At 41.8% G+C, this 16,035-nt stretch overlaps 1 protein-coding gene across 6 annotated transcripts; it reads right to left on the minus strand.

The window, feature by feature from the left end:
- Positions 1-1,376: 1,376 nt before the first annotated feature.
- Positions 1,377-15,984, minus strand: NUDT5 (nudix hydrolase 5). 6 transcript variants are annotated; one of them, XM_040594583.1, is made up of 10 exons: positions 15,858-15,982; positions 11,771-11,879; positions 7,913-7,980; positions 6,116-6,168; positions 5,307-5,414; positions 4,699-4,794; positions 3,146-3,247; positions 2,725-2,733; positions 1,977-2,030; positions 1,377-1,708 (listed from the first exon to the last, which is right to left on the minus strand). In XM_040594583.1, exons 2-10 carry the CDS (start codon positions 11,831-11,833, stop codon positions 1,599-1,601), a joined length of 663 nt encoding a protein of 220 aa, XP_040450517.1. In that variant the 5' UTR covers positions 11,834-11,879; positions 15,858-15,982; the 3' UTR covers positions 1,377-1,598. The 6 variants fall into 6 exon arrangements, with proteins under 6 accessions (XP_040450517.1, XP_040450514.1, XP_040450515.1 ...); XM_040594580.1 differs by having other exon boundaries at positions 15,803-15,981; XM_040594581.1 differs by lacking the exon at positions 15,858-15,982 and adding an exon at positions 15,743-15,761.
- Positions 15,985-16,035: the final 51 nt, after the last annotated feature.

Raw genomic sequence — 16,035 nt, forward strand, 5'->3', positions numbered from 1 at the left:
TGTTAGAGAGGTAGGCCTGGAGGGTGCCTTTTTTCTCTCATTATCCTTTCTAATACGTATTTCTGATCAGTTTTTGGCAGCCTTAATTGAAAAACAAATCTCAGGATTCCTCCCCTTAAAATCACTGGGCTTTTCTGCTCGGCTGTAATCAATTACTTTTTCCCTTTGATTTCATGTTCTGTCTTCTGTCGCGCTGAACTTGAAAGTAACTCTGTTTGTGAAGGGAAGAAAATCTTAAGCAAGTTCTCTGCTTCATTGCTAAGCGAGGAAAGCCTTCCTGCTTATGCATCTCATCCACGTTTGTGGACGGTTTGTGGACGGTTTGTGGCTGACACTTTGGTATCTTGAAGCAGTGATGGTGGCTTACACGATTAGAAGCAGGTGACCACCCACGTAGGTACACAGCAGGTTGGTTTGGCAGAAGTGTTTCCTGGCAGGGACTGGACTAAACGGAGGCACAGCCGAGCAGGTGGAGGTGTCCCAGGAGAGGGGGTGCTGCGCAGCTGTGCTGTCTCGGGCGTGTCAGCAAGATTGTACCTTGAACAGAATGCCCTGGCTGGGCCATGTACGGTGCTGGTGTGCACCAGTGGATGTCTTGTCTTCACCATCATTGTCATTGTTTTCTTAGATCAAACAAACCAATTTTCTCTTTACAGATAGGGGGCTGGAGCATCTCCCTGGTGAGGAGAGGCTGAGAGAGCTGGGGCTGTCCAGCCTGGGGAAGAGAAGGATGGGAGGGGACCTGATCGGTGCATGCAAATACCTTAAGGGTGAACGCCGAGAGGGGGCCGGGCTCTTTTCAGCGGTGCCCAGTGACAGGACAAGGGGCAACGGGCACAAACTGCAACACAGGAAGGTCCATCTGAATATGAGGAAGAACTTCTTTACCTTGAGGGTGGCAGAGACTGGGACAGGCTGCCCAGAGAGGCTGTGGGGTCTCCTTCTCTGGAGACATTCAAACCCGCCTGGGTGTGACTGTGCAGCCTGCTCTGGGAGAATCTGCGTTAGCCAGGGTTGGACTAGATGGTCTCCAGAGGCCCCTTCCAGCCCTGGCCTGTGGTAGCTTTAGTTGCGCTGAGAGAAAGAAGCAACATCTTCAGGTCTAAATTATAAAAGGAAATTCCCGAAAGTACTGTTTCAAACACAGCAGCCAGAGCACACACGCTCCATCCCATTGCTGCTGCCGCTGCTGCAGAGAATGACCTACAGCTGTCACAGTGATGCTGCCTGTGCACGTGGACTCGGGAGCCGCACGTTCTTCCTGCCATCTTCCTTTTTTTTGAACAGGTGGCATTACACCCACTACAGTCACTTCAGCATCTTCCTTATACCAAAATGTAAGTGGAATGATCAATATAGTCAGAAATGAGCCGTTCTGAAAATTAAGCAGCATTTTTATTATGATTATTCGGTCAAGGCTTGATAGCAGTTAGAAGGAACACTTTTTGTCAGTTACATAACCCCAGGTAAAAACATCACAATCATTCGTACATCAGCATCGCTCCTACAAACCTTTTTTTTTTTGCTCTACAAGAAGAGTTATACTTCTAAGCCATCTAAATTGGGCAGTTTTCAACTAAATTTCTCATCATCTGGTTTTAAAATTTCATAAAAGGAACTTGGAGCGGTTTTTCTGCTGCACGCTTCAGGGCCAACGCGTAAGTATAAACCCTGGCATCCACTGCAACGTGTTCTTCTGCTACTAGTTCTGAAAATAAGAACAAAAATGTTATGAGATGCTGTTAATACTTCCACAGAAATTTAAGTCCTTTACTAAAATGAATATATATAACATTCCAGACATAAATTCTTAATGCTAAGACCTAATGCTATCACTCTGTCACCTGGCCAGGTCTCTCCCAGCTTTTTAAGATACAGTATTCTAGGATGAGAACTGTGTGAGGAGCTGAGAGGAGAGAAGCTAAGGGTTACCTGAAGCTCACACAAGTGCATTTAATGTGTGGGAAAGCTCTTACCGTCAATTCTTTGCAGTAGGTCATTCTTTGGAAGTGAAATAACTTCCACAAATTCTAGGAGAGAAGAAATTAGTGATCAGTAGTAGTCCTGCTTCTTACTGTTTAGAAGGGGACCTGGCCCTAGTGCTTATCACCAATCCAAAAGCTGTGACGCTTCATGTATTGCAAAAAGGCCCATGAAATGGGGGAAGGCAGTGACCTGGGGCCACTAAAAACCAGGTTTGGCAGAAAGAAACTGGAAAAGAGCTGGGAACAACAGTGTAGCTGACAGCTATGGAGGATAAGAATCCTGAAAGGAGACCTGCTCCTTTCTGAGAACGGAAAATTCACTGTTGAACTGGAGTTTTGTTTGGCTTATACTGGTACAGTAATGGATTGTAGATGTGTTTGAAGACCAAAACGGCCCAGGGACAAAGGGTTTGCTCTTGGTGAATTGGTGTTGGCTTACACCTCCCCTGTCTATCTGAATTAGTTGTCTTTGGAGCTTGATCTACAGCTGTTGTGGATTCAGGAATTTGTGTTTCCTGAGATACTGGTGCTACAGATGCAATACTTGTAGATAACTGACACAATAATGCCCCACAGGAATTTTCATGTCTAGGCCAAAGTCAATTTCATGCGCGTTTGATTAGGGTCAGGAGATTAACCAATCCCAAAATAGTTTTAACTGACATTTTCTAAGTAAAACTTGCTGTACGAAGGCCACACTTGACTGTACTGCCAATGGGAGCACAGTTCCCTGACGTACCTCCATCATCTGCAAGTAAAAGAAAACAATTGTAGTAAGTTAAGGGTTTTGAAATACACTATAGAGTTTACAACTAAACCCTATTTTGACAGCTGACTGTGAGTGACAGTGCAGTTACTCTGAGGGTCAAGCCACAACTAAGAGGAATATCCAGGTTCACAAGTGCTATGGCCCTCACCTGAAGTTTAGCACCTAAATTTCTCATTCTGGTTGTGCCAATATCTGACACTTAACACAGATGTTTCTTGTGAATTCCACAAAGAAACATATCTCTGCTTATCCAGACTGCAGGGTATGATCTAAAGGACCTACAGCATCTAAATCAGCTGGGACAGAACAGATGCAGTGGTAGGGATAGTTCTTCTAAACACATCCTTTTCTTATCTTCTCCAGATTTTCAAATAAATGGTACAAAACTCACCAAGTTTTTGCTTAGGTCTTGTATTCTCAGCCTCATCTCCGTTAATGGTGACGCTCACAATGTGTGTCGTGCTGTTTGACAAACCTGGGTCCAAGCAGAGAGCTGCCAACAAGCACATGTAGATTTTAATTTTTTGAAAGCAGAAATCATGCACCTTGACATTTTAACAAAAGCTTTCACATCTGGTATAATGCCAGAGCATGTATTTGGCACATGTTCGTGCTGGAAGAGTTGTGAAAAGTTTGGTTTCACATTGTCCTGGTTTCGGCTGGGATAATGTTAATTTTCTTTTCAGTAGGTGTGCAGTGCTGCATTTTGGAGTTAGTATGAGAATAATGTTGATAACACACTGATGTTTCAGTTGGTACAAAGTAATGTTTACGCTAAGTCCAAGGGCTTTCCAGTTGCTCAGGCCCTGCCAGCGAGAGGGCTGGAGTGGCACAAGAAGCCAGGAGGGGACACAGCCAGGACAGCTGACTCCAACTGGCCAGAGGGATATTCCATACCATATGATGTCATGCCCAGTATATAAACTGGGGGGAGCTGGCTGGGAGCGACCAATTGATGGCTGCTCAGGGCCTGTCTGGTCACCAGTCGGCGGGTAGTACGTAGTTGTATTATTTTTTTCCCATCTTTTGGATTTTATTCCTCTCTCTCCCTACCCTTTTCATTACAATTGTTATTATTATATTTTATTTCAATTATTAATTTGTTCTTACTTCAACCCATGAGTTGTACCTTTTTTCCAATCCTCCTCTCCATCCCGCTTAGGGGAGGGGAGTGAGCGAGTGGCTGCATAGTACTTAGTTGCTGGCTGGGGTTAAAACACGACACACATTCTTAAAAGTAATGTTTTTGAAACTCTCAGCTCTTTTCTGGATTCCTTGTAAGACTTGTTTTCAGCAGCTAGGTTTACTTCCCATTCCACAGACTGAAGATTAAACTGTAATTCCCTTACAGACTTCCTTAGTCTATTAGAGTCTTAATTTTGCCATCACCTGTCTCCATCTCTCTCACTCCCCAGCATGCAGTTGTACCTGATAATCAAAAGCCAAGTCTCAACACGAATGACTGAAATCATATGTAAGCTGTCTCACCTTTCTACCTTTTCAAGTTTTATTTATGATCCTTGCTTTGCCTTCATTTTGTTTTGATTTATGTAGGAAGCGTGGATTGGCAACAATCATGTTCCAAAGGATCTCTGGATTCACTCAGATTATTCTCTCCTTTCTTCTTTGTGGTTGGAAAGCTGAGTAGTGTCACCTCCCTACAGCTGACATTAGGGTGACCTCCACTCAGACTGCATCGTGCAGCTATTTTTTCTACCCAAGTTCATGGATGCTGTTCACAGTTGAGACCTTTATACTAAAATGCCAAATCACACCTTGAATAATTGGGTTTTGTGTAAAGAATCTTAATTAACAGGTACAGCCTTGGGATACTACTCCGCTAATCTGCACAGATTTTTCCTTTGGTTTACAGCATTTCAGACCTTTAAAGTACCCATCAAAGACAGAATTAGCTTTGGGTGGGAAAATAAAAAAAGCAAAGACCTGGAGTACATTCAACGACTTCCCCCTTGTACCCGGTTTCTTCCTCCAGCTCCCGCAATGCAGCGCTCTCTGCAGTCTCGTTTTCCTCGATGAGGCCTGTGAGACAGGTAATACACAACAACAGAAAAGGGAGCACTTAGCTGCAATACCCATCCTGAGCTCTAATCCAGCTTTATGGAAGAGGTGAAACACCCTCACTACCCTATTTTTACAGAGGGATAAACTGAAGTGTTAGGAAGGGTTCCAGTTCCCGGATTCATCGTGCTGATGCCCACATCTTCTGATTATCTACAGAAGCATGCTACCTTCCCAGGAAATGGCAATAATGTTCTCATGAGGGAAAGAAGCTTTGACTCTTAGAGGAAGGAGGAGTGGAGGAAAATGTAATATTCTACTACCAGACTACTGTGCAAAGTGTCTCCAGTCTGCTACAATGAGCTCATTTCGCATTCTTCATTATCAAGTATTCCTATTTCTGAACAGCACACCAAGCTACAGAGCTCACCATGGTTTTCTGCTTAGAGCTGCTTCATTAAGATCGACACTCCAAGCACATCTAAACACACTTAACTGTCAGCTTTATGTGACTCAAGGTTTCGGTCACTTACCTGCAGGAAATTCCAAGCAATAGCTGTTAATTGGGGGCCTGAACTGTTTCACTAGGACAATGCAGTCGTAATGGAGAGTTCTCTGTAGCACAGCTATCACTGCTACACCTACAGACAGTGACAGAAGACACAAGTACATAGAATTGGAATACAGCAGAAAGTGAGTATTTAGTGTTAGATCTGGAAAGGAACCCAAGCACTGTTACTCTGAGCATTAAACGTTTAGGTGCCTGCTCCAGAATCCTGAACGATGAATTTAAGCTCCTTATATCATGTGTGGTAAGACATAAAAGCCCAAAAAGGAATCTTCAAAGTACCCCAGCAAGCAGGAGGCATACATGCCAAGCAAGACCAAGGCTTAGCTCACCAGTATCTTGGGAAGGGCTCTCTTGCCTGCAGAGACTGTTTGGAAGTCACAGTATGGAACCCCATCCTACACTCCTCACATGGCTAAATCATGTCCCTCTTTTGTCCAAAGAGAGCTCTATCCCTAGCCCCTAACAGCAGACCCCACTCAGTCTGTGTGGTGCTCTGTATCAGGGCAACCATGATGTCTTTGAAATGACTCCTGTTCTGAAGTGAATAAAATGATCTTGGGAAAACACTCCCACCAGGAAGCTCCTGATTCTTCAGCACTTAAGTTACCATTTCATTAGCTTAGGGGTACAGCAAGCTCTGCTGAGCTCTGCTGATGCTGTTCCGCATCCTCATTCACTCAGAAACAGATCGGCTCTACCTCTGCACAGTGAATTTATCAGAAGAACTTTCACGGGAAGAAATGCAAACAAAACAAGTCACCAACATCTTACCATCAGCTGAAACTCCCTTTTTGTTGCCAGTACGCTTTACAGTTTCCCAAGTTCTGTTTAACACAGAGAAAAAAACCAAATATATATGTAAGTTGTCTTCTACCCTTGCACCTGACCGGCTCACAGATACACTATTAATAGAAGGCCAGTCTGTTTTTTAACTTCAAATTTTGACAAAATATGTAAATATGTATAGTGAAAAACAAGAAGTAATTTGAAAACCAGAGGATGTCAATTAATCCTTGCAAACAGTTAACAAGACATGGCCTTGGGAGACGGAATACATATCATAAATACTTCAAGCCAAGAAGTAACATGACAAGCTCAAGAAGAACCAAATGGTTAATGAGAATAAACAGAAAATGACTTGAACTGTGTGTGAACTAGCCTAATCAGCATACTAAAAGGTCCGCCCTCGAGCAAAGAAAGCCCCTTACTAATAAAGCCCTCTCCCTACAAAACATGAGGTGAAAAAAAAAAAGAATGCTGTACCTTTAAACGGAGATGAGGCTTGTAAGAACCAATGAGACTTCAGTGTGACTAAACTTAATTGTAAATAATTGTTCAAAGTGTATAAAATGTTTTACTGTGTGTTAAGAGGTGAGCTAGTTTTTGTGTATTACCACCTAGCTCCCTACTTTGCACAAACTAGAGTAAAAAGATAGAAATACCTCAACTCAAGTCTGTGAACTGGCGCTGTGCACTTCTGGGACAACACCCTTGCTACTTTCATTTAAAAGCAAAATATACTGTCACACAGTGAGGCCCCATAAGAATGCAGCTGGCCTTAGGCATGCCCTGTCACATACCGGAACTATAAAATGTCTGTAGTATGATTTTGGTTTGTCTACATAAAGGAGGGATAGAGAAAATAATTAATGACTGCTTAAAGATGACTAAAAATAAGGGAAAGATGTAAATGATTGTCACAGAACAGGCAAGTCTTTCCTGTAAATGTGTAAAATAAAGCAATTTATATATGAAACATGTCAGATTTTGAAATAAAATTCTGTAACAACACCATGTACATTCTACCTTTTATCTTGCTTCTGTATAAGGTTTATAGTGTAAGTTACTGTGAACTCTCAGCTCAGTTACTTGTGCACACAAGTAGCATCCAGGCAATGAAGACCAAAGCTGCTCTCTCAAAATAAACAATGGGATGAGTAAAAAAGAAAAATCCACCAGCAATAAAAATCTTTGCACAAAAGCTCCAATCAGTGCTATTCTTTAAAAGGATACTTTGCTGATTAATTGGGAAGGCCTTAGAGAAAGAAATCACTACAAAATCTAACACGTTAAGGGGAGGGAAGTAAAGCCATGTTGTTACATCTAGATAAATACAGCAAAACTAAAGCATAGAAAAGAACCGGACAGGCGTGATAATATACAAGAGGGCAGTAATTTGTCAGCAGTATGCAAGATCCAGCACCATCAGCAGGGAAAAAGGAGCTCTCAATGAAGCGCCAGAAAAGCCGTGAGACAGACTGGTCATCGCAGTGCTGCTGCATAGCTAGAACTTGCTTTTGCATGGCATTGTTAAAAAGAAGCATCGTTACAAGGAACTGGAAATGCAAGGTAAACCAGGGTCCTGTGTGCTCAAAAGCATTTAGGAGCAAATTTGATCCCACATGCTAGCATGCCTGCTACAGGAAGTTTTTTTTCTCTCTACAGTAAGAACTATAACGAAATTGCACAATGAGATCTCATCTTGTGTTGAGTAATAGGTTTGTAACTCTGTATCCTCCATATAATGGGGAACATCACAGGAACCTGAAATTTCAGAAAGGCAATTACCTGGTTTTACCAAAGGGATCAGTGTAAGTTGTTTCTTCAAGCTTCAACCATTTTCTTTCTACAATTACCTAAAATAAAGAATTCTTTGTTAAACACATTATAAGATTAATCCCAAAGATAACTTGCGGCTAAGGGGAGAAACACAATTATTTTTGGATTCTCTTGAAGCAAAATCTCAGCATCAGAACACACGCAGGAACACACAACATTCCTACAGCTAACCTGGAAAAAATCCCATTTACCCTAAGTTGTTGAAAAGGTATAGAAAATAAGTCCAGTAACTTTTCTTAATGTGACTTTGATAACCAAGTTTCAATGAATTCAATGGGATTTTATGTACTGAAAAGTCATCATCTTTTTAGAAGGATTTTGCAAAGGTCATAGTTCAGCTGAAGAAGAAAAAGGGTCACTGGTCTGCACAGACTGTAGCTCCTCTAGTCATCGTGAGTGCCCACTTATCAGAGAGCATGGCCTGACAGCTAAGCATGCAAGACTGAAAAGCAAACGATTTTGAAACTTTCCCTGCCACGATCTCAAGACTGTGGCCTTGCGTAACTGCTGTTTTCTGTAACCACGGGCAGCGATACATACCTGCCCTTTTAGGATTTCTGAGCACTGCTGAGCGCTCGGCATCACTACAAAATGTCTTTTCTGAGCTAAGTGACTTTATTTGCTCTGCGATGTTACCTTCCATGTAATTCCTTTAAAAGGCAAACATTCCCAGCTATTAGCCCAGCAGTTTACTTCTTCTAATGTAACTTGTATTTTAAGCTTTGCTGAAGGTGTAGGCAGACAAGAAGCCTATCTCCAGAATTTATATCAATTTGGCCATAGGTCTGACCACAGAAATGAGAAGTAATCAGTAAGATGAACAAATCACTTCTTACTGTCTAATGAGACACACTGCTGACAGCAATAGAGCAAGCACAAGCAAAGGGAAGAAGAGGACCTGGGAAAAAAAATTACAAAATTGAATTGCAGCAAAAGGATGACGTCTGACAGGTCATTCACATGGCTGGCACACCACTATCCTCTAGTGCAGGACAAGGAACAAATAGGGCCCATGTGGCCATGGAGGTCTTGGACTTAAAAGTGAGAGATTCACCAACTCAAAAAAGAATATAGAGAAATGAAATGTAGTATATGATGCAGCTATAAGTAGGGTACGGAAGCACACAGTACAGCATCAGCTGGAGGCAGAAAGACGAATCAGAAGTGATTCATGTGTCCAGTAAATTAGAACTGAGATGGATAAACCCACATAATTCTTAAAACGTGTTCCTCAGAACAATTATTTTAATAGGCAACTGGCATAACAATAGTATTCCTATGGTTTGTAAATGTGGCTACACATTTTTTACACTTAAAAGTTTTGGCATTTATTTTGGAAAGTACAGTATTTCCATGTAAAAGAAATTGGACAAGGAGAGCTATATGTTCTCAATAAGGTTTTCTAATGGCTTTGTGGTCACAAAAACAGAGCTGGAAGGGACATGATGAAGAATATTATGCTCATTACGGGTACAAGAAGTAATTCCATTTAGAAGCATTCAGGTATATTTTAAATAGCTTTGTATTCACTCCTAAATCACTGCAGAACTGGAGTACAGGAAGATCCACAAGAAAAATAGATGAAAATCACATTTCATTGGTCGTCCAAGGAGGGGAATATATATTTTTCAGTTAAGTAAACAGCCAAATATTTTGTGTTAATCAATTTTTTTAAACATTGCAGAGAACACAAAGGACTACATTACTGATCATGGTCCCATATTGCTGCAGCATGCGACAGAACTGGCAGATCATTACCCCTGTCACCAAGTTACCATTTGCTAAGCAGAAAGGGGAAAATGGCTGAAATCAGAACCACACTACTGTTCCCAGGAATCTTAGAGGGAAAAAAATCCCCAGTCTGTAAGAAATTAGACATGTCTCAACTCTAAAAGACAAAAGAAAAAAAAAAAAGAACAAAAGTAGGCTTTACGTATACAAAACAAACAATGTGAAAGTATCAGATATTCTTAAGTATAGCTCTTCGCCTCTACTGTCATGGGGCAATAATTAAAAAGTACTATAGGACATGCAGCATAAACCTTTACAATGGAAGTGGTTTCACAACCTTCTAAAGTAAGATAAAACTCCTGTTGCTAACAACCTACAGGGTGAGAAAAAAGAAAGTTGCCAAGTTTCCCTGGAAGAAAAAGATAAATTTATCACCTGCCTCATTGGGTGCATAATTAAAACCTGCAGAAGCTGCCCTAGAAGCAAAACTTCTGCTTTGCTAAATCCCCTATTTAGGGCCTAAAGACATTTTGCAGAATGTGTGGCACTTACTCTACTCAGTTTTAGAATGAGTTATTTTTATTGCTTTATCTATTAATGTGATAGCAAATAACATCTGCTTTTGCTTACAGCAGCCTGGTTGTGGGTTCCCAGAAGCAGGAAGAAGGAAGTAAGATCAGTCACCACTTTCATGGAAGAAGTGGAAAAGGTTGCCCAGAGCAGCTGTGGGTGCCCCATCCCTGGGGGTGCTCAAGGCCAGGCTGGATGGGGCTTGGAGCAACCTGGGCTGGTGGAAGGTGTCCCTGCCCGAGGCACAGGGGTTGGAACTAGTTGATCTTTAAGGTCCCTTCCAACCCGAACCATTCCATAGTTCTATGATTCTAAGATATTCCAACATCAGACCATGTAGTTACTGAAGAGTTACAGAATCACTTTTAATGTAAGGGCCACTGGCAGAGGCATGGTAAATACTCTCCTGTATTAATCCCACTAAATGACTGAAAAAAATAAACAGCTTAAAATACGTAAGATCTTATTACAAACTCCCAATGCCATCAGAAAGTACAACAATCCAAAGGAGAAGAACAAAGAGACATTAGAGAAAAAAAAAAGAAAAAAGAGGATAAAATGAAAATATTACCTGCAAAAACACAGGTCTTAATAAAAAACCCGAAAAGCTTACAAAAATGAAACCGTTTATGCTTGCAAAATATTCATATTAAAAAAAAACCACACCCATAAATATATCCCAGCAATGTGAGTCTCTCCTTTCCTGATGAAGTTTTGGTACCTTGAAACCTAAAGAAATTACAAGACTGTTCATTCCAAGGAAGGAACACTGGAGAAAAGAAACTACATTTGCATTATAACAACCATGTGATGCTGTTGCCAAACCTGCCCTTAACACCAAAGATTAACTTTTAAGAATTCACTTAAAAGAGAGCAGAAACAAATACAGGCAGTTCAAATTATGGTGAAATCGCTCCTAATAAGCACGCAGAAATAACTCTAAATTCCTTCCTCAGGACCTGACATTTTCTGATTCTGTGAAGATGCAAGCACAGTATTTTTTAAAAAATCTTACTACCTCCTTACTAATGTCTTTAGAACAAGTGTCTAAATTCAAACCCTTTCAGAAAGCAACAAAGAAGGTATAATCATAAATGTTAAGGAAACTCTTAGTGGTTCATCATCTTAAAGGAACAGAAAACAAGGCTATTTCATGACCCACCAATTTGTATAGAGGTATCAGTATTATTCTCGAACATTGAAACTAGACTGAGCAGACATTACAAGAAAGAGATGCAAAATCAAAAAAAGAAGCAGCAGCTTAAAATAATGCAACACTGTACATTTCTCTCTGCCCATTGGTAATTTGTATGATTATTTCATCGAAGAGAAATGCCACCTTCTTTAAACTCTCTGACCACCAGGAAGAAGCATTTTGTCTATTGAGCAGATTTTTACAGAAGTACAGCATACATAGCATTTCTTACTCTGCCCTCACAAACATATTGATCAGTCTCAAATAACTTACTTAACAACAGAATATGTGTCAACCCAAGCATGTTATACCTCTTCTTTAAGGACGAATTGTCTAGCAGTTTTTGGAACTTCTGTGGATGTCTCAGCTGCCATTTTCAGGAATGTCAGGCTTTCCCCCTTCTGTGCAAAGTCCAGATTACTATGAAACAAAGTCAATATTTGCTTTCAGAGTAAAGTTAAAAGGTTCATTTCTGCATTCTAAATTAACAAATAAAACTTGCTGGAGAAAGTTAGGGACATGTGATGGCAAGTGCAATTCCTATTTTCAGCTCCACCTGATGGTTTCAGAGTCAATCAAAGGAGAAGTGGCAGTTTGGGTCAAATCCCTGACTTTAGTCCTGCCAGCTGCCAAGCAGCTACTGGCTGAAGACACCCTCCCTAATTATTCCAGGGTCACACACAGAGACAAAACTGATCCAATCCAATTGTTTCATTCTGATCTAGGTGAAGTGCTCTGTCAACACAGTGTTGCCACAACAGGGCTACACACTCCACTGTGAAAGTGGAAAAAAACCTTATACCAAGAGGACTTCAGCAGTAAAACCTGCCTGCTATTGAGAAAGAATCAGAACTAGAACCTACCTCCACCTTACACACATCAAAAATAAACACGTAAATGACTCAATCCTCCCCCAAAAAACCAAGGTCAAAAAGTCACCTGTGTGTCACAATTCTAGGTGGCACGTGGAATTAGCATGACCAAAGCATGGCAGTTTCTCTTAGTGGGAATGCTGTGGCTAACACCGTGCAAAAGGCAGTTAATGCATGGCCAGAGAAAGGCTCTGCACCTGCATCAATGCCTCGGCCTGCACCCTAATGCTCCCTAGAAACCTAAGATTGTCTCAACCCAGTTCTACCTGAAAGGCACACCAGGGAGCAGCAAAACATGATGCATCAGAGATTCACCATTAGTCCCCTGCCTCACTGCAGAGCTATGGCGCACTTTCAGCACGGAAACTCTTATTCGAAGGAAGCTCATCTCTGATACCAAGCTTCAGTACTCAAGTCCTGAAAATCTGCATGAATCACAAGCAAAAAGACAGTGCAAAGAAGCAAACCAGTTTAAGTGTTTAAAGAAGAGATGAGATAACCTCAAAGATCACTATCATTCTCAGTGCTGATGGTCATAAAGTTTCCACAAAATCAACAGTATTCCTTCTGTTGACTTCAACTAGAGTTTAATAAGGCTCTGTGGGGTCTCTAGCAATGAAACCAGAACTGAGTGATCACCTTCTCTGTCACACCCAATTTTAGCGCTTGCATTTTTTGCTTCATCTTTATCCTTTTATGATAACATCTACTGCCTATTTGTGAAACACTTAAGAATATGTGGCAACAGTCACCTTTCTTACATATTAGATTTGCATTTAATTCCACAAAGTAGTTAAAAGGAACTGGTAGTACAAAATATTTCTGGTTATCAGCAGGATTAAAACCAATGTACAAAAATCCATTTCCTCAGCATGTACACAGGGCAGGCTCCTTCTTAAGTCTCAAGACAGTCTCGTTGGATGAAGTAGGTCATAGTAGTCAAATGGTCAAGTCATTTTTATGTAACGTAAGTCCTGAAAAAGGAGCCTGAACTATTAAACCCAATTCTGTTATTTCAGAAATATGTTCTATAATCCTTTCTTAAAGCACTGAAGCTCCACCTTAAAACTACATAGATTTACTATCTACCTTACTACTATTTGTATGAAAAACTGTTCTAGAACCTCACATGCTTATCCTCCAATTTCTATGTCATGCTAGTTCAGTTGGCTGTTCCCCATTTGTTCTTGAGTCAGTTATGTCTCATACTCCCTTCAAAGAGCTGTAGCTGGACAACGGCCATGGTCTTTTGCTGCGACTCTAAAATACAAGATCAAGCTTTCCACCAACCTTACGCAAAAGCAGCGCAGCACAGCACAGCAGTTCCAAGGGGTTCCTGGTCATTCAGAGGAAACAAAGGGGACTCTCTGTGATGCCTGAAGTATACAGCTTTAAAATTACAAAAACCTACCTCACATACCTAGCTACAACAAATTCCCCTCCTATGTTTGGAAAGAATTATAGCCTTTTTGATCAACAATATATCAAGAGAGTAGATAGCGAACCATATTCTTGTTCAACTTTTTTCTTTTCTTTTTTTTTTTTTTTTTTTTTTTTTTATAGGGCTGAATAAGTCTGCCTTTTTAGTCTCCCCTCACAGGAAATCCCATTCCATCGATCATACTAACCCTTCCACATAAGCCTGCAAGTATCAGTGTATGTTTCCAAAACACAGATCATCACAACTGTACCCTAAATCCCACAAGCACCTATAGTAATTGTTTGTACAACAGCATTAATACTTAGCTATATCAGTTACAAATACATACTAAATAGAACCTCATCTAATAGAAGAAGCTGTTTTTACACAACTTGCTCTCTTCTGCAGTGGACAGACTCAAGGGTAGCTTGTGAATTAAAATAACAAAAATTTACACCGCTTCAGTCGTTTGAATTACCACTAAAATCTAAAACAAGCGAACACAGAGCTCATCTATCTCAGCCTCTGTAGTTTTGATCTCCTCCACAAGTGGGTGCAATAACTCTACGTGTAAGTGACATTTTAAACAGTTCACCAAAAAAGTATTTTTTTCCAAATTCAGTTGACTGTAGACAAGTGAGAATTTCTGCTGTTAGAAAGCTGCAACATCATTCAGTTAAATGAAGGGTGCAATTCCGGTATCTCACATTAGTCATACTGTCAAGGGTGGCAACACCTTTTGTTCATCAAAATCAGCAGCAACTGAAAATTAAACTTGCACACTACAATGTCAAGTTTCTAAAGCCCTATGTTAGATTTCAGAATAGACCTTGTCTTGCAGCCCTCAGACAGGAAGGTTCTTCTATTTCATAATATTACCACTGTATCATTCGAGTTAAAAATGCAACACACAGCAGCCTGCGAACCTGACTGCCTGACATACAATTGCATGAACTCTATGCTTCAAATTTTTTAATAGCTACCAGTGTGATCTTAAGCATATGTCAAAGTGTCCACATTTATCAGTGTCCTTAGCACGAATCAACTGCACTTGAACCACAAATCATGCAAAAAGTTTGGCCTGCTTCTAGTATTGCAGGCTACTGCTGGCAAATCATGCTACTTGTTCCATTTATTTAATTCATGTGGTCAAACTCAGACCTTAAAAAGGTATACCATTTTAAAAAGGGATAACTTTATTCCCATTGCTTATCCCTTTATTGAGTGGCTTCTTTTCAAGGCAACATCGAACCATTCCACAGCTCCCAAATTATCCTTCCCAGGAGTTAAAATCTTAAACCAACTGAGGTCTGTGAATCAGCTTAGAGAGTAGCCAAGCCATCAGGGCTTTCTGTTAACCCACCCATGTCACTACAGGTGGATTAGCTTTTCTACATCACTTTTCAAAAGACATTCTACAGTAAGTCTGCCTCTTAAAAGACAAAAGACAAACTACACATCCTAGCTGACAGCAGCCAGGTTTAATGGAAGCTCAGCAAGGCAAGCACAAGATAAAACAAAATATGGGGTTTCTTATAAGCAGCGTGCAGAAGGGACGCTGGCGGTGTTTACGCACCATTTACCCAACAGCGTGCCCGGGTGTGTGTGCTGAAAATAAACATCCCTAAAAGCTCTTGAGTCACTTGAAACTTGTGACCATCGGGCAGTGTGCTGGCATGTCAGCAAAATGACTCCAGCAACAAACCCAATTAATTAGCGTAAGTTAACGAGAGAGAGGGAGAAGAGGGGGAGGAGTGTTTTGCCAGGATGCTTAGCAGCACGGGTGACCAGCACCAAATAAAATAAGGAAAACGAACTGGTTCTGGCCCCGCAGAAGGCCCCACCCTGCCCACCGAGCAGCACAGTCAGCAGCAGCCCCGTCCCGGGCCCAACCTGCCCGGCGGCTGCGGCCGGCGTGCGGGGCCTCAGACGAACGTTAATATCCAGCTACCGCTCGGCCCTACCCAAAATAAAATGATACGCAGCCCCGCCTGAGGGGGAAGGGGGTTCTGTCGGTACACAGCTCCGCTGTAACACCGGGGAGGGGATACCTTGCAAAGGGACGGGCAAAGAGGGCAAGCAGAGCCCGCCGGGCGGGAAACGCACCCGCCGCTTCCTCAGGGCCACCGTGTTTTCAGCGTATCGCCTGGACACCCCCGCTCGGGCCAGGCGCACGTACGAGGCCGGGAGAGCGGCCCGGCAGCTGGTGGAGCCGCGGGCGGCGGCCGGATGGCAGCGGGAGCGGCGCCAGGCGGCGGCGGCCGAGGGGAGCCGGCGGCCGTGT

This window comes from Falco naumanni, chromosome 5 (assembly GCF_017639655.2).
Source record: "Falco naumanni isolate bFalNau1 chromosome 5, bFalNau1.pat, whole genome shotgun sequence".
NCBI classification, from domain to species: Eukaryota; Metazoa; Chordata; class Aves; order Falconiformes; family Falconidae; genus Falco; species Falco naumanni.